At 45.7% G+C, this 17,716-nt stretch overlaps 1 protein-coding gene across 2 annotated transcripts in view; it reads right to left on the reverse strand.

The window, feature by feature from the left end:
• Positions 1 to 204: 204 nt before the first annotated feature.
• SIDT1 (SID1 transmembrane family member 1) overlaps positions 205 to 17,716 on the reverse strand; it is a 95,545-nt gene continuing 78,033 nt past the window's right edge. Inside the window, exons 18-26 of one of the 2 annotated variants that reach the window (XM_077884433.1) lie at positions 16,344 to 16,480; positions 15,594 to 15,702; positions 12,502 to 12,516; positions 11,377 to 11,453; positions 8,407 to 8,453; positions 4,896 to 5,001; positions 4,712 to 4,822; positions 3,790 to 3,903; positions 205 to 2,151 (exon numbers count right to left, since the gene is read on the reverse strand). In XM_077884433.1, the coding sequence (XP_077740559.1) occupies positions 2,089 to 2,151; positions 3,790 to 3,903; positions 4,712 to 4,822; positions 4,896 to 5,001; positions 8,407 to 8,453; positions 11,377 to 11,453; positions 12,502 to 12,516; positions 15,594 to 15,702; positions 16,344 to 16,480 (779 nt within the window). In that variant the 3' untranslated portion in view covers positions 205 to 2,088. The remainder of the gene's footprint in view (positions 2,152 to 3,789; positions 3,904 to 4,711; positions 4,823 to 4,895; positions 5,002 to 8,406; positions 8,454 to 11,376; positions 11,454 to 12,501; positions 12,517 to 15,593; positions 15,703 to 16,343; positions 16,481 to 17,716) is intronic. The other variant, XM_077884434.1, reaches the window with a different exon arrangement.

The following is a 17,716-nucleotide window of genomic DNA, read 5'->3' on the forward strand; positions in this document are numbered from 1 at the left end:
GCAGCAGGCACATCTACAAGTGACAGCTCTAGGAGCAGCCTTGCTCTGGGGTTTTAGTCCTGCGGCTGAGAAGAGAACTGACCACGATGCGTGAGTGCACAGCACAGTACAGACGTGCTGGGAAAATTCAAGAACACCACAGCCCGTTTTAGAGCCCCCTGTCCATTCCCAAGGACACATTTCCCAAATAAGCTACTGAACGGGTAACGCATCTCACAATTTATTCACTTTGGACCACAGGGCCACTTGAACAGACTTTGTCCATATTTTCTTAGGGTATCTTTCTTTCTTTTTTTTATATTTGAAACCAGCAGTGCATTAAAAATAAAAGAATAAGGTCAAATAAACCATAGTTAAATAGATTTGAAATTGTTTTAGGTGTTAGACTAACACAACCATTTAATAGGTGGCCTTCAGATGGCCTTTGGAAGCCAACAGTTTTTGAGGAATAAAGAATAACAGAAAGCCAAATATAAATTTGGGGGCGTTTAAGAAAAAAGCCAAACCATGAAAAGCTTCATTAAAAGCATCTCTGTGGGGAAAAAAAAAAAAAAAGCATCTCTGTGTTTTTAAACTTTTCAAACTTCCAAAACTGTGATTTTGAGCATTATGCAAATATTTTAGAGACAGAAGAATAATTTTTTTAAAGGATGCTCAATCCATTTCTCTAATGAATGATCAGGAAAGCAGAGGTGACAGGTGACTTCAGTTTCACAGGCAAGTATATGTGCGTACACATTCGTAGGTCTATTTTCTGATTACATCTTACTCCAGGTAATAAGGGTGCTTGGTTAAAATGGGGCTGTTTAGGGGAGAGTGAAGTGGGACGTGGAGCTTTGCAACACCCTCCTGGGGAGAGAATGAGAATCAGGTGCAACCTGATAATCCTCAACCGTCCTGCTCTTTGCAACTGGAGGATGCGTAAAATGTTCATATGGAGAGTTACTTCTAGAGAATTTGCAGGGAGAAAATCTGGAGCCCCTGATCTGCATAGAGTGACAGGTAGGAGGCTTGGTGGGTGGTAGAGGGCCCCCCAGTGCAGTGCTGCTGGTTAGGGCAATTACTTCTTCCCCACAGGTGATGTGGGCACAGAATTGAGCTCTTGACATTGGAGGCAGGAGGAAGCGATTTCGCCTTTGCTGGATTTGCCCCAGGAGCTGACGTCCTGAGGGGGAGGTCTGTTTGCTTGATGCTGATGTCACCAGTGTCTTAGGCCCGTTGGTCATCTCCCTCCTCCAGCTGCTAGAAGAGTTTTTCCTGTTTCCCCCTCAGCCTCGGAGCTGGTGGGGTGACAGCCTTCCCAAGAAAGCAGAGCCTGAGATGTGGGGTCAGCACACAGTGAGATGAAGACACTAAGAAGTAGGTAAGCACCCAAGCCTTGGTCCCAGAGACAGTTACCTGTTAGGACAAGTGTCCTAACAGAGAGAGCCCAATCCTGAGCCCTTCTAATGGGGTCAGGAACCTAGGGGGCGGGGACACATCCGGCATTCCTTCCAAGGAGGTGACTAGCTGGTCCTACTAAACCCGGATGGGTAGGGTGCTGGGTTCAGCCGTCCACCAGACTCTGAGCAATCTCCGTCATCCCTGGACCTCGGAGAAGTGAGCTGGTGCTCTGGGATGTCTAGAGCAGCAGATGTTGTGGGGCGCAGGGGTCGCCCACCTGGTGTCTGGGCAGGAGATCTGGGCTGCTGGCCTCTTTGGGCCTGGAGGCAGCTGGACAAAGAGTGTAGCGTCGCTCTGCCCTTGCTGGCAAATCTCAGGTGAGGGTGGGTGGGTGGGGGTCCCAAGACAGCAAGTTGACGTTGATGCAGCTTTTGTCCACATCTAGCTCAGGACTGCAAATGGAAGGGGGGGTTTCTCTCGACTCTTCAGGGCTTGCTCTGTCCATACCCGCGGGTTCCCCTCTGCCTCGCTTTCTGCAGGCTTGAATCTCCCTCCAGCCCCACTCCTCCCTGGTGAATGCACGCAGAGTTGACTTGACAGAGGCAAGTGGAGCGTTTGGCAGTGGTGACTTTGCTGCAGCCCCCGTATTTTCATGAAACAGCACCAAGATTGATTGCTCCCTCTCCCTCTCTGAATGCTGGAGGCTCAGAAGACAGGGATCTGGTCTCTCCGGACCACATCCAGGTCATCATCCAGGGTTAACAAAACCTGGAATGAGAGGGGCAGAGGCTGAAGGGAATGCACAGTCACGGCCACAGTCAGCCCCTACTTTCTTTCTGACGCTCACACAGGCTGACCCGACAAGCGCCCTTACTTGCCTTCCTATCCCCTCCGGCTCTCTGCAGCGCGGCGCTCTGTACAGGCAATTAAGCTCACACAGCTCATTTATTAATCAATTCAGATGTTTATCAAGGGTCTATATGTGCTATTCTAAATACCAGAGATATAGTCTGGAACACAAGAGACAAAACTCCCTACCCTTCTGGAACTCTTACATTGAGAGGCAGCTTCAGACATGAAGCAAATATATGAGAACAATGTAGCAGGTTAGTGACACATGCTAAGTACCTATAGCATGTCCGTGGGGTGTGCTAAGTACAGTGTCCTAGATCATAATATGTAATAAAAGCAGTGATGAAAATTAAACTGCGGGGGGAGCATAGGAAGTATGAGGGGGGAAGGAAAAAAAAAAAAAGAAAAGTGCTGATAGGGTGGCCAGTGAGGTCATTACTTAAAAAGGGACATTGGGCTCAAGATCCAGAGGGAAGGAAGTTTGTTGCATAGAGTATTGCTGTACGAGAAGTGCACACCCCCTCCTCAATTATTAGTTCCCTCTACCGCCACTCTCTTCGCGTGGAAACTTTCACTCTTTTGTGGTCTCTGTCTCTCAAAAGAAATTGTTTATCAAAAATAAAAGTGAGGAGGCACGAGGTTTATGGGGCTTGTTGAACTTCCCCAGCTGGCCACCAGGGGGCAGCCCCGCTCCACTCCGGTGGTTGCGCGGCGGCAGCGCGGAATCCGAGTCCCAGGCACCGCAGACTTCGGAAAAATCTAAATGAGGCTGAAAGGATGCCAGTGAGGGGATCATCCAAGGTTGTTGGGCTATGGATGTATAGCTCCTGAAAAAGGTGTCTGGGCCTCAAGAAATGGAGGGATCACAGGAGAGGTCTGGGACAGACTAGTTAGAAGCAGCAGAGGCCTGGCTGCTCTCCGGGGTGCTCTAGGAATTTGTAAAATATTTGTAAGATATTCAGTGAGACTGGAAGAGGAGGAGGAATGTGAGTGCCGCACGAGAGGGAATAATAAAATATTACTGAAATTTGAGTGCATGCTGAAAGGGACTCCTGGGGCGATTCAGGGCATGGGAGTTCTAATAACCAATTCAGTCCAGGCGTTGTGCCATTTAAGAAAGGTCATTTTGTCACTCTGTCCTAAAATATTAGAGTAAAAGGGAAATGAAAATAAATATCTAACAGAAGGGGATGCCTGGGTGGCTCAGCGGTGGAGCGTCTGCCTTTGGCTCAGGTTGTGACCCCGGGGTCCTGGGATCTAGGCCCACATCGGGCTCCCTGCATGGAGCCTGCTTCTCCCTCTGCCTGTGTCTCTGCGTCTCTCTGTGTGTCTCTCATGAATAAATAAATAAAATCTTTAAAAAAGAAAGAAAGAAAACCTTAAAAAAAGATATGACTGAAGGACACAATGTAAAATAAAATCTGTATATTGAATTACAATGAGGAATTGGAAAGGGAAATTGGAAAGAAATACAAGGGTAAGGAAGAGGGGGAGAGAGAAAAAAGTATGGGATGTGAAGAGAAGAAATGAACAAAGAGGTATTTATAAACTCACCAAGAATGAGAAAAACAGGGCAGTGGCCGAGAGGAAGTGCCAGACGTCATGGTCATCAAAGAAATCCAGCAGGATACACTCCCGGTTCTTCTCCCGGGACTCTGCTGGGGTTCCCTGGAGGAAGGTGAGGCAGGAGGTGGGTGAGCCTTCCCACTGTTCAACTGTTTAGAGGGCTGAACATCCAGGAAAGCTACCCAAATGCTATAGGATGCCCCGCTCCAAAAATGAGCTTCCAAGAAAACATGAGTCCACACAAAAACTTGTACACCATGGTCCCAGTGGCATCCTTCACAAGAGCCAAAGAGTGGAAATGATCCAAAGGTCCATCAATCATGACAGATGAAAAGTGCTGCATGCACACAACGGAGTACTATTCAGCAGTAAAAAGTGATGCGTACTGATACGTGCTACCACCTGGGTGGATGCGTAAGCCAGACTCAAAGGCCACAGATTGCATGAATCCGTGTACATGAAACGTCCAGAACAGGCAGGTCTCTAGAGGCAGAGTAGATCAGTGGCTGCCTATGGCTAAGGCGTTAGGGAGAAATGGGGAGCGACAGCTAATGGGCATTCCTTCCAGGGAGATGCAAATGTTCTAGAGTTATGGTCATGAAAAAAATAAAAAATAAAAATGAGATTGTGGAGATGGAGGGCCGAGCTTCCTCTCCCTGTGTGTGTCCCTGATTTCCTAGGCCTCAGCCCTCTGCTCTATGCCCTGGATTTCTAAGCACCAGCAGCTGGGTATTTGTTTAGGGCCGGGGATTAGGAGAAGATACACTCATTTAACCTGTTTGCACACGTTAAACACCCGCTGGGAAGAGGATCGTGGTACAGCGTGAGGATCACATGACATACAAGGAAGATCAGGTCAAAAAGGCAAGTGGGAGGGAGACACTGTTTGGAAAGGAAACAGCCCTCTTACCTCCCAGGTGCTGAGATTCTGGAAGAAGAAGTACAGGGCGGCGGCCCACATCACAGCAGTGGCCACGATGCAGAAGAGCGGGATGGGCAGGAGCTTCTCGGAGCTGCGAAGCTGTGGGGGGAAGCGGGTGCTGCCAAGCTGCTGGCACGGCCCCTGGAGGCCCCAGGGCTGCACCCCCTCTTACCTTCATGATGATGTAAAAGGCCAGATAGAGCAGCAGGTTACAGATGAAGATCCCCAGCATGTAGGAAGCAAAGTCCCTGGGCCGATAGATCAGTCCAAAGAGGGCGCTGAACATAAGGAGGAATTACTTGCAGCCATAAAGGGGGCACTGGTAACCTTCTTGGCTTTTTCACCCTCCCCACTCCATTTTGGGAAGGAGGGGAATTAAAAAAAAACTTAAACATAAGTAAATTACTACACCTCCTTCAGCCCTTGCATTTTTGATGATTATAGGGTTCCCAGAAGTAGATGCACCACAACCCGCTTTCCCCTCTAGTGGAAATAAAGCTTTCTTTCCCTTTGCCTTGCAGCTTTCCATTATCATAAAGAACACTGCGATGAATAAATGAATACCTGCAGACATTATGCTTTCCTTTTCTTTCCTTTTTTTTTTTTTGGCATTTAAGATTAATTCATTAGACTAGATTACTAGAAATAGAATTATCTCCGATAATTGGCTTGACAACACATTATCACATTTTTGCTAGCCGTCTGTGGTTTTTAAACGGAGTCTATTTTGGTTGGGGCTTAGCATTAGCATTTAGCATGTTCCAAATTTCCGTTCAGTTACAATAAAACTCTTTATCATACAGCCCTTCCTATGTCCTTGTTTTGGAAAGCTTAGTTTTGGTAAAGAGATACACGCACAAACACACACACATAATTGGGTTTGTATCCTCTCCATTCTGATTCACTAATTTGTTTCCGATTTCTAATCTTGGATCACTGTGTTTCTGTTTTAGAATATGTTAGATTATTTGGTTAGGCTAGTTTAGACTACCCGATAAGGTAGCTACATGTGGCTGTTTAAATTTAACGAAAATTAAATAAATTTGAAAATTCAGTTCCTCAGTCACACTGGCCACATTTCAAATGTTCAGTGACCGGGATCCCTGGGTGGCGCAGCGGTTTGGTGCCTGCCTTTGGTCCAGGGCGCGATCCTGGAGACCTGAGATCGAATCCCACATCGGGCTCCCGGTGCATGCAGCCTGCTTCTCCCTCTGCCTATGTCTCTGCCTCTCTCTCTCTGATGACTATCATAAATAAATAAAAAAAAAAATTCAAATGTTCAGTGACCATACTTGGCTAATAGCTATCTCGTGGGACAACGCAGTGTAGAACATTTACATCATTCCAGAAAGTTCTGTTGGATAATACTGGACTAGTCACTGCCTCTCCTTCCTTCCATTAATCTTCTTTTGCAGAGACCTTTAGAAATTTTGTGTAAGTAGGCAAATAATTTCAGAATAAAACCCTGTTAACCTCATTCCAATTTTAAGTCGAAATTTATGCATTGAGAACTAATATCCTTACAGTAGTTAACCTTCCCACCCAGGGGACAGCATCTCTCTTCCTTCACTTAACTTTTCCTTTATGTCTCCTAATAAGGTAATTACATTTTCTGCAGAAAGAATCCTCCCGTCTCTCAAAATTTATTCCTATTTGATGTGTAAAGCTGTTACTGATGAACTCTCTTTTTGTTCCCTTTGTATTCCAACCAACTTTGTTCTATACAACATAGGAAATTTCCTCCTCCCAGAATTTGAATTCTTTAACATATCAAAAACCCTTGTATACTTTTTAGCATTTGCCACGTTTGGTTTATCATTCTCTCTCTCATTCTGTATGTGTCTGTGTACTGACATATAGATATATACATCTCTCTATATATGTACAGACACACACACACCATTCCTCTTCATGACCGTATGAGTGTGATTCCTTTTATTTTTATTTATTTTTAAGAAATATTTTATTTATTTATTCATGAGAGAGACACACACAGAGAGAGAGGCAGAGACACAGGCAGAAGGAGAAACAGGCTCCATGCAGGGAGCCCCATGTGGGCTCGATCCCGGTTCTCCAGGATCACACCCTGGGCTGAAGGCAGGCACTAAACCACTGAGCCACCCAGGGATTCCTGATTCCTTTTAAAATAACATTCAAGGTTCATATTAAATCACTCCATGTCTTATAATGTCCACAGAAAACTGAGGATGGAGGAACAGAGAGGAAGGCAACCTTCCACCTGGTCATGACAGTGCTGGTGTGTCATCACAGCTCATTCATCTCTGTAGGCCTTGGTGCCATTCATGCTGTCTTGTGAGCAGATTGTGTGTTTGGTTTTGGTTACATGAGAGGCAGGGACAAGCCAGGTGATTGTGAGCACTGGGGACATGGTGATCGGTTGTTCCTTACCAAGCAGTTGTCTAACCCTTTTCCCCTACCAGCACCCAGCACCCTGTCTTACAGTCACAGGACGGTGGGCTCTGCCCTAAGAGAGTAGCACCACAGGCCACCACCAAGAATCACCCACCTCGACATATCCCTACATAAAGGCGGGGTCCTTCACAGCTGTGGACCTTAGCCGGAGGTAATCCCTGGGTGATAACATTATGGGAAGATCTTTCCAGAAGCATGTGTCCCAAAGAAGCTTCGAATTCTCATGACCAGATTCTGGTTTCCTCTGAAGGTGTGCCTCTTTTTCCATTCCTTTCATGTCATAAATGGGGCAGGAGTAGGGAGTCATCTTTCTATCAAAGGTCACTGACCTTTTTGGCACATCAGCTAAGAACCACTAATAAAAGCGATTAAACTTATTGATATTTTTGAGGGATTAATAAAATGTCCCATTCACATTTTAAAGTTGAGAAGAGGTTGCATAACATAGTTACAGGTAGCAAAATAGATGTCTGCTGTACTGTTTTGTTTTGAAGCCATTTGGGAAAAAAAGGCCAAGGTGATAATGACGGGAAAGAGGAAAAAGAAGGATATTGATGTGGCAGGAAGATTGAGACCTACGGGGAAAGAAATAAATAGGAAAGAGACTTGTACACACACACACACACACACACACACACACACACACACACAGAGTAAGAATGGGAAATGTCCCCTGGGTAGCCTTTATGGAGAGTTCTACAAGAAATTAAAACTATGCTTCATTTGTGCATCTACTGGCCTAATCCCTATCATCTGTCTACGAGTCTATCCACATAGATAACACATTTGATGTTGGTCTTGTTGAGCAGCTGAACTCAATACTTCAGTGTGTTGAACTCAGTGCTTTAAGAGAGTCCACTGTTGGTACACAGGCTTCCTAGTGTATTCTTTGCAGGAGGAAAAATACCTTTCTTTCAAGTCCTAGGGCAAGCGCAGTCCTCCACTCTCCTTAGTTTCAGATTTCTTTTTTTTTTTTTAATTTTTATTTATTTATGATAGTCACACAGAGAGAGAGAGGCAGAGACACAGGCAGAGGGAGAAGCAGGCTCCATGCACCGGGAGCCCGATGTGGGATTCGATCCCGGGTCTCCAGGATCGCGCCCCGGGCCAAAGGCAGGCGCTAAACCGCTGCGCCACCCAGGGATCCCAGTTTCAGATTTCTTTATAAAAATGACAGCCAAGGGAAACCAAGTCACAGTGTTACAGACATCAACAAAGAGAAAGACATGTCTTCTCCTAAGACTACTTACAAGGACCAGTTAACCAGATTTCCCACGATGAGCAACACCATCCTGTCCTGGTGAGAAAACATCAAATGAGAGGCTGCGCGTACCACTTTTCTTTTCACCTACCATAGGGGAGGCATCAATTACAGGAAAACAACTGTCTGGTGGAAGAGTTTCCTTGGTTCTAAGAGAGTAGTTAGTGCTCACAGTCAGACCCTAATCCCCTACGAGAACAAATGGCAAGACCTATTCAGTCTGAGGACCATGAACAGACATGAGTTTATTAAAGAAAATGTGAATAAAGTAGGACTTGTAGTATTTCCCCACAGGCACCCGGGACCCACGTCCTGGTGAGTAGGTTGGTGGTGCGTGCAGGTGACTTGGGAGGTAAAAGCATCTGCTGCGGGGGTTCCCCTGCAAAGTGCTACTCCGTGGGCCATGAGGCAGCTCTTGGGACTCAGCTGTGAGGTGCTGGTTTCCTACCATTACTCTGGCTCCAAGGAAGCCCTGCAACTCCCAGGCTCCCAGTTTCTAAACAGCTTCAAAACAAAAGATATTGGTAGTGGGGAAAATAGGAAAGGTCCATCTCAAAGGAAAATTCCTCTGCTGGAGATTAATTCACAATCTGGTCCTGCACCTTCGTGTACCACTTAAAACTCTTAGGTGGTATCTGATGACACTTTAATTTGCATGGTCTCGTTGACTATTTAAAAGTGGTGATTCTCTTTATGGGTGATCCATCCGGTTTGGAGGAAATACTTTCGTTTAAAAAAATTAATTCATCTCTTAGAAAGGCTAAGACGTTGACACCATCAAATATCAGTGAGGATGTGAAACAACAGGAACTCTCATTCATTGCTGGTGGGAATGCAAAATGGTACAGCCACTTTGGTAGATAGTTTGACTGTTTGTTTGAAAACTATACTTATAAAAAAAAGAAAGAAAACTATACTTATGCAATACGATCTGGAAACTGCACTTCTCGGCATTTATCCAAAGCAGTTTAAAACATGTGCCCACACAAATACCGGCACATACATTTTTTTTTAAGTAGGCCTCATGCCCAGCACAGAGCCCAGTGCAGGGCTCGAACTCATGGCCGAGAGATCAAGACCAGAGCTGATATCAAGAGTCAGACACTCAACCAACTAAGCCACCCAGGCACCCCTGCACATAATTTTACTTTATAGCAGCTTTATTTGTAATTGCCAAATTACGAATTGTCCTTTAGCAGATGAATGTATAAGCAAAATGCAGTAGTACATCCAGACAGTGGAATAGTATTTAGTGCTAAAAAAAAAAAAAAAAAAAAAAAAAGCTACCAAGCCATGAAAAGACGCAGGGACATCTTGAATGCATATTATTAAGTGAAAGAAGCTAATCTGAAAAGGCTAAATTCTATATTATTCCACCTATCTGACATTCTGGAAAAGGCAAGACTATGGGGATAGTGTAAAGATCAGTGGTTGCTGGGCATTGGGGAGAAGGGAGTGTGGGAAGAATAGGGGGTGCACAGAGGATTTTTAGGGCAAGGAAACTACTTTGTATGATATTAAAATGGTGAATACTGTTGTTATAAATTTGTCAAAATGCAAAGACTCTACAACAGCAGGAGTCAGCTGCAAACTATGGACCTGGAGTGATTACGAAGTGTTAATGTAGACTCATTGACTGTAATGAATGTACCGCTCTGGTTGGGGGTTCTGATAGTGGGAGAAGCTGTGCATGTGTGGGGAAGGGATTGTTGGGAAATCCCTATATTTTCTGCTCAATCTTTTTGTGAGGCTAAAAAACTGCTCTAAAAAAATAGTCTATTAGGAAAAAAAAAGATAGCGTCCATCATTTAATGTAAACAAGCAAACAAAACATTAATTGCTTCTCATGGCTCACAGATAAGACATGCTTCCCTCTCAAAATACTTACAGGTCCTCCTGGATTTTTAAGTTCTCATGTGAATAAAACCCGTTAGCCTCAATCCCCTCAATTTTTAGTGCCTATAGCTCCTGCCCATGCTCTAGAGGGCTAAAACACTCTCCTATTCCTTTATGTAAGCATTCTTTGAAAGAAGCTGTCAGCAGGTACTCCGTGAACTCCTGGGTGCCAGGCCCGAACAGCAGCACTAGCTCTGGCCACCGTATTCTGTAAAGGGCAGGGCAGTGGCTCATAGGACGTATGTGGCCTTCCTAAGCCGGCAAGCCAACATATAGCTGGGACCAGGGCCCCAATCCCTCTGCTCAGTGTAGGAATGTAGATATATTGAAAACAATGATGGCAAATTTTTAGGACTTTATATTTCAACCATTGAGTAATAACTACAATTTTGAAAAAATATTCTTGCTCACTGTGAAAATCAGTGTATAAAAATCAAACAAATGTATAATGTAGAAATTATAATCATGAAATTATAAATGTGAAACGTATAATTACATTAAAATTAAAAATTTATGATTATATTTATTATTATTATGAAAATTTATAACTAAAATGATAAATTACGAAATGTGAAATTTCATAAATTCTTCACGAAAGCAACTGGAGCGACAGATGCCCCAGTGAGCTTGGGACAGGCCTGGTTTCTGCCTGCTGTCCTGGTGCTATTATTGTGTGAGTGGCCCTTTCACTTCCACAAGTGAAATAATCGGATTTCTTTGGATGATTTTATACAGGGATGCCCGGCCTTGATCCTTCCCCAAGGCCATGGTCACTGTTTTGTGGCTTTCTATGTATACACACACATATTTTTTCTTCATACGCTAGCAACATTTCATGTAGAAAAATAGATCCATCACAGCTTGTTTTTTTTGTTTTGTTTTGTTTTTTCATGCGCGAGAAGAAGAGTAAGTAACAAGCTTCTTCCCCCTAGCTGGACCTCAGCCACCTGGGCCATCTGGCTCTCTTGAGTTAGGGAACCTGAGTGTCTGGCCCGAGCCTGCCCCTCCTGCTGCCCCCTTCCTCTCTGGGAGAAGGCCAAGGCACACAGGAGCACGCACGTACCATATACAGCGGCCGGCTGCACTGCTGCACGAAGTCCGTGTAGAACACCAGAGCGGCCCGTCGAAAAATCCCCAAATCTGTTGATGACACAATCGCATGGTGAGGCTGAGCCAGAGGTAGCACAAAATACTCCCATACGGCCCAAGCATTTAGGGTCAAGATGATGCCGTCTTCACTTTATAAAAATGATGCTTTGCACCCAACAGGTCAGCAATAAAGGTTTGCTTTTTTTTTTTTTTTAATTTTTTTTTCTAAAGGTTTGCTTTTTAAAAAAACGGGCTGTCCCATGAGGCTGCAGAAAGGCAAGTGAGGTGGACACGAGGAACAAGCACTTAGGCAACAATCTGGGCGGCTGGCCAGCCCTTCGGTGGGCTCCTTCAGCTGAGATTCCCTCTGGGTATCCTCTGGTCCGGTGGCGTTTCCTGCGGAGCAGAGCTGGGGTGGTGCCCCTGGAACTGCCTTCAGACATCTGGTCTCTCTAGACGCTGGGGAATCTCAGCTCGGAAAAATTCTATTCTACTTTTCTCTGGTTATAAGTCAGTCAAAACTGAACCAGGGGGGACTGAGGTCTACTAAGCACGATCAGAAAGTCTAAAATTGTACCGAAACTGTAATCAAGGGGACGTAAGTGAAGATGGAGAGAAAAAGAGGATTTTTAAAAGCAATCCTTCAAAGGCATAGTACGAAACGCAGCAGGTGTGGGGTGCAGCTGTTATGCCAACAGAGTGAGGGTCACGGGGGGGCTGCCTTTCTGTGGACCGTCTACCCAGGAGACATCACAGGCCAGGCTGGGGTCTGCTTGGAGCAAGCGGTCCAGCCAGGGGGTCCCCAGCTCGGCTGTGAATGCTATTCCTCTTCGTGTCTACTCTTGGGGTCAACATAACAGACTCCCCTCAAGCAGATATAGGGAGGGATGGAGGAGGGAGCCATGGGTCCTCGCAACAGCCCCTCAGAGGTGCAGGCCAGGCGGGGCTGGAGTGTATCCCTGCCTCTGAGCCCCTCTGGGCCCCCCCACCCCCCAGCCAATCCTGCCCAGCCTGGAAGGGGAACGTTCAGGAGCAGAACTGGCAGGTCACTTGGTTAAGAAAACAGCCTCGGGCCCTGGGAAGGGTGGCCAGACATTACCTGTCTCAGACACGTCTGAATCAGTGGGAAGCAGAGAAGAAATGAGAAAAGAAAATGATATAAGAAGGTAGTCAAACAGGTAAACCGCTGGTCATTTTATTTTTCTCTCAATACGATGACTTTCATTTTATTTTCTAATTAAAAAAATAATGTTTATTCATCATAAAGAACAAAAGAATCTTTCCACCTGTCTCTCATAACATTCGATGTCAACTACTCCTCGAAGAGGGAACCGGAAGTCTGTCTGTCCCTATCTCCTTGGGGCACCACTGGCAACTTCAGTCCATCCTGTCTTGTCACAGGCCCTGCCGCCCTTTGCTCGGGCTCTCTGCTGGCACAGTCATGATCTGGGCAGGTGGCTCATCTGTCTGCCTATGGAATGCTCTGCTCCATCACTGCTGCCTTTCCTGTGGCCACATTTATTTTCAGGTGTGGCCTGAGGGTCACTGACAGGGGTGTCTGTCGTCCTAGGAAGCAGAGGCAGCTTATAACATGGGCAGAGAGCCCATGGTGTTGGCTCTGTGTGTTGGCTGAGCCACTGTCCACTAACCCAACTTCCTGCCTTTGGACTAAATTTAGATGTGATCATTGTCACCATAGAACAGCACATTTTCCTTTTGATGCTGGCAAATCTGTGACCACTTGGGGAAGACCCTGGGTAAAGAAATCGAAAATACTCGGTTATGCTATGCGCTGGCTGTCCTCCATTTCTCCTTGCCACATCTCTGTCCTGTACCATGACCCCGGGGAGGCCGAGTGAGTGAATCTGCTCACTCTCCAGGGATTTGGACAATGGGAAACCACAGCAGGGGACTGGAAGGGCACAGAAAGGAGAGTGAGCTCGGAGTATTTATCCACCTGGTGACCTCCCTGGGAGGTTGCCTCAGACTCCCCGTGTCTGTCAACTAAAGGTCACTGCTCCTTTCAGAGTGACTGCCTCTCCTTCCACGTTTTGGTCACCACTCCCTCTCTGTCCTTTGGGCTAATGGATAGAAAGCTTCTCTGCTCCTGACCCCAGGTTGCCAGCTACCCCTTTCATGCTCCTCTACCCTGACCTTGCCCTATGAATGGTCCCTCTGTGATTAAATCCTCCATCTTTGTGTGTGACATCTTTTTCCTGTTGAAACCACCCCTCCAGACTATTACATGGTCCTAATAGAATACATCACATTTCTCCTTTTTAAGAAAGTAAACTAATACAGTATGGCAAAATTGTATGGGGCAAAAGTTGTATAAATATACTAAGAGCTCCTTTATGTATCATTAACGGTCACCGCTGTTACACATATCTGTATTCAAGTTTATTTTTCTAACTCTGGGAGAACCTGACAACAGCCAGAACAACTGTCCTTCAAATTATTTTCCTTTTCAAGGCTGACGTTTTTTGCGTTTAAAGATTTTATTTATTTATTCATGAGAGACAGAAAGAGGGGCAGAGACATAGGCAGAGGGAGAAGCAGGCTCTCCATTGGGAGCCCGATGCGGGACTTGATCCCAGGACCCCAGGATCACGACCTGAGCTGAAGGCAGATGCTCAACCACTGAGCACCCAGGTGCCCCTTCAAGTTGACGTTGGATGATGACTTCACTCACCTTTGAGTCTGGGGGTTGGGGCATGACCAGAGCACCACACCAAATGCTCTACACAACCAGTTAATAATGCTTCCACTGGGCAACTTGAAGATGCATGGGCTGTGTTAATGCCAAGGGCAAATCTACTGACTGTGCCCAAGGGGAAAGCTAAACTGCCCAAATAAGAAATTGTTTTATTCAGTTTTCTGATCTTAAAGCTACTTGTTTATGTAAAATCATACTTAGACCTGGCCATATTTTAAAGGCCTTTACTCCCCAGTGAGTAAGGCGTCTGCCGGGTGAGGGAACTACTCCTTCTCCTTCTGGGCCACATTCTGAATTCCCAGACCCCAGAGTCCCCTGCCCAGATGGACTGGAGTCTGCTCACAGAGCCTGCATAGCCCCTTCCTCAGTCTACCTTCCTGAGGGCAGATGGCACTGCTAGAGTGGACATCTCTATGGGCAAGGAATGGCCAACTGAATGTTGGGCAAGAATGTTCATGTACACACCTGGGAGACCCCTTAAGATGCAGGACAGAGCCAGAGTGGAAAGAAAAGAGGGTCAGGGGCTGAGGACCAGCTCTCCTATACATCTATGTTCTGGAGTGTTCTTCTGAGGAACTGGCAATTTTAAATTTGAACCTGAACCTTCCAGGTTGTAATGAAGCATATTTTATTTATCAGTTTGTGGTCGTCCTTGCTTCCTCCTTTCTTCCCTCCCTCCCTCCCTTCCTTCTATGTATTTAAGAGTTTCTTTTAGTCTGCTTTACAACTTTAAAATTTTTATCCACACAATATGTGGGTTTTTATTTACAATCTTGCTTTGGACTCTGCAAATATTAGGGATGGGCCTATGTTTGTATATAATTCTTTTTCTTGAAATACACAAAAGAATATTTAAGTCTGACTGCCTGGCTCTTAACAGGACTGGGGAAATTTAAATGCTCTAAAACGACTCAAGTCTGTTCGCACATATAACAACTGGCAGCAGCAGATCAAAAGCTGAATTCCATGGAGCACTCAGTGCTCCGATGTGATATGTTCACATTGCTGGGGGTTGGAAGGAGTTCAGCAGGTGTCCTGCCTGTTAAGATGGATAAGTCTCAAAACATTCCAGTCTCAGATTTTGGGAACAATATACAGTTCATTCTGGACAACCAGAAATGCTGGTTGCTCAGAGAAATGCTCCCTTCAGTTGCTACAAACTGAAAACTATTTCTGTAGGTGGAACGAGTGGCGTGATGACTGACACCATTCCTCAAACACACTTTCAAAGTTCTGCTAGGTATAAGGCACCGGGATTTGGAGCTGGAGGTCTGCCTCAGTCTGAGGTATGGCAAACTTAGCTTCCTGGTTGAAAAGAGAATTAGTGGCAATAAATAGCTCATTGTATCCTCTACAGGAGACTCAGAGCACGTGTTCATGTTGACCAGCAACACTTCCGTTTAGGGTAAGCAAAGACAATGCTTCCTCGGGGTAAGTTCATCAGTGTGTTTAGTATAAAGTAACAGGTGACTCACCTATCTTGAAACGACCCATGTAGTAGATCTGGGTGCTGAGGGCCAGAGATGCCAGGATATGAATTGCAGAGAAGATGACCCAGAACCACAGGTCATTTTTTCCAAACACCTAGGAGTAAAGATGGAAGATACCTTCATCTGGGGTTTTCCCCACCTAACTGACGAAAATCATCCCGTCTCTCATGTACGCATAGAGTCAAAAACCAAGCTGTGCATGCATTGGGGTTCCCCCCAACTTTTGTGAGCCCACTGCACAAAAACGAATGGCTACCTGGCCAAATGAAGATGGGAGAGGGAAGGAACGGGAAAGGCACCGGACAACAACAGGTAAGGGGCAACAGGTCTGGGGCTGGGGGCTAACGCTCTTCAAATAACTGCACACAACCGACGTGTGTCCCTGCAGATTTAGCAAGTGGTGTCTACTAAATGTCTCCTCTCTCTCTCTTCTCTCTCTTTTGCATTAGCTTGTACATCTTTATGCCAATCCATGGCAGTCAGGTCCTAGCTTGACAGTGAAACTCTCCAGGGGTAGTTTTACAGGTGCCTATTACATGATTAGAGATGACTAGCTAATTAAGCCAATAAAATACCATGAATCGACCCACGATGGCCCTGGTATCAGGAGCCAAGGATTGTGATTAATTCAAAACTGTTCCCATGAGGTCCAACAAACAAACAAATAAACAACAAAAAACCTCCCCAGGGGGCACGTTTGGAGAGCCGGGCTGGGGGCCGTGGGGAGGGACGCACCACTCCGAGGACGGTGAGTGTGATGACCACTGCGAAGGAGGCGTAGGCCGAGTAGGCGCTGGCATTGATGTCAGGGTGGCGGGTTTGGTAGAGCTTCAGCATGCACAGGCCCGCGATCATGTACATGAAGGAGGTGTCTGAGGGCACACAGGAGGAGCCGAAACAATCAGGATCCAGTAGGCCACAGACAGTTTCTCTTTGGCCTGGGAAGCCCCTGCCTTCAGGCCCTGGAGTAGTTGCTGCCCTCAGACAGTGTGGAGACCTCCACCATGGCAGGCTCCGCAGGCACATCCCACACCCCACATGTACACACTTCTAAACCCCTCCAAGGCTGCTCCTAGCTCGCAGAAGAAAAGCATCTGATTGATGACTTGATAAATAACTATCCTCACTCACAGGGGAATTTGGGTTTAAATGCTGGTGTTGAGCAGCTATAACAGGAGCCCATACTGGGTGACAGGGCACTGTGACAATCAAAAGAATCCTAGGTGAGCGTGGAAGGGTCTTATCAGCGTCCTGAAATATAACCACGCTGATTGCTGCTCGTCTATAGCTTTATAGCCTAGGGATGGAAAACAGCTGGAAACTAAATGTGGCTTAGCTGCATGAGAGGTATGGAAATGTTAATTAAAACAACCAGGCAGAGTGAAATAAGTCAATCGGAGAAGGACAAACATTATATGGTCTCATTCATTTGGGGAATATAAAAAATAGTGACAGGGAATAAAGGGGAAAGGAGAAAAAATGAGTGGGAAATATCAGAAAGGGAGACTCCAAACTCTGGGAAACGAACTAGGGGTGGGGAAGGGAGGTGGGTGGAGGGTGGGGGTGACTGGGTGATGGGCACTGAGGGGGCACTTGATGGGATGAGCACTGGGTGTTATTCTATATGTTGGCAAATTGAACACCAATAAAAAATAAATTTACCAAAAGATAAAATAAAAAATAAAACAACCAGGCAATGTCCCGTATTACTCAAGACGGGACAATTAGCAAAACATTTGAATGTCTGACAATAACACTTTAGTGATGATGTAGGGAAATGGGAGCTCTCAGACAACTAGCAGGAGTGGGAATTAATAATCTGTAGAAATCTGGACGTTTTTGGTCAAATGGAAGATGCGTAAGCAAGGCAACTCCAAAATTCTACTTCTAGGTGTCCCAGGGAACCCCTCTCACGTGGGTGCAAAGAGAAGTATGTAAGGGTGTTCACTGCAGCAGTGTCTGCAGCAGCAACATCCTGGAAACATCTGAATAGTGTTTGATAGAGGGACTGATAAATGTAGTCTCATATTTTTATTATAGAAGATGACAATGCTTAAAAATGAGTGAACTGTATGTCCTTGATTCAATATTGATAAATCTTGAGAACA

The sequence above is a fragment of the Canis aureus genome, chromosome 35 (genome assembly GCF_053574225.1).
Source record: "Canis aureus isolate CA01 chromosome 35, VMU_Caureus_v.1.0, whole genome shotgun sequence".
NCBI lineage: Eukaryota > Metazoa > Chordata > Mammalia > Carnivora > Canidae > Canis > Canis aureus.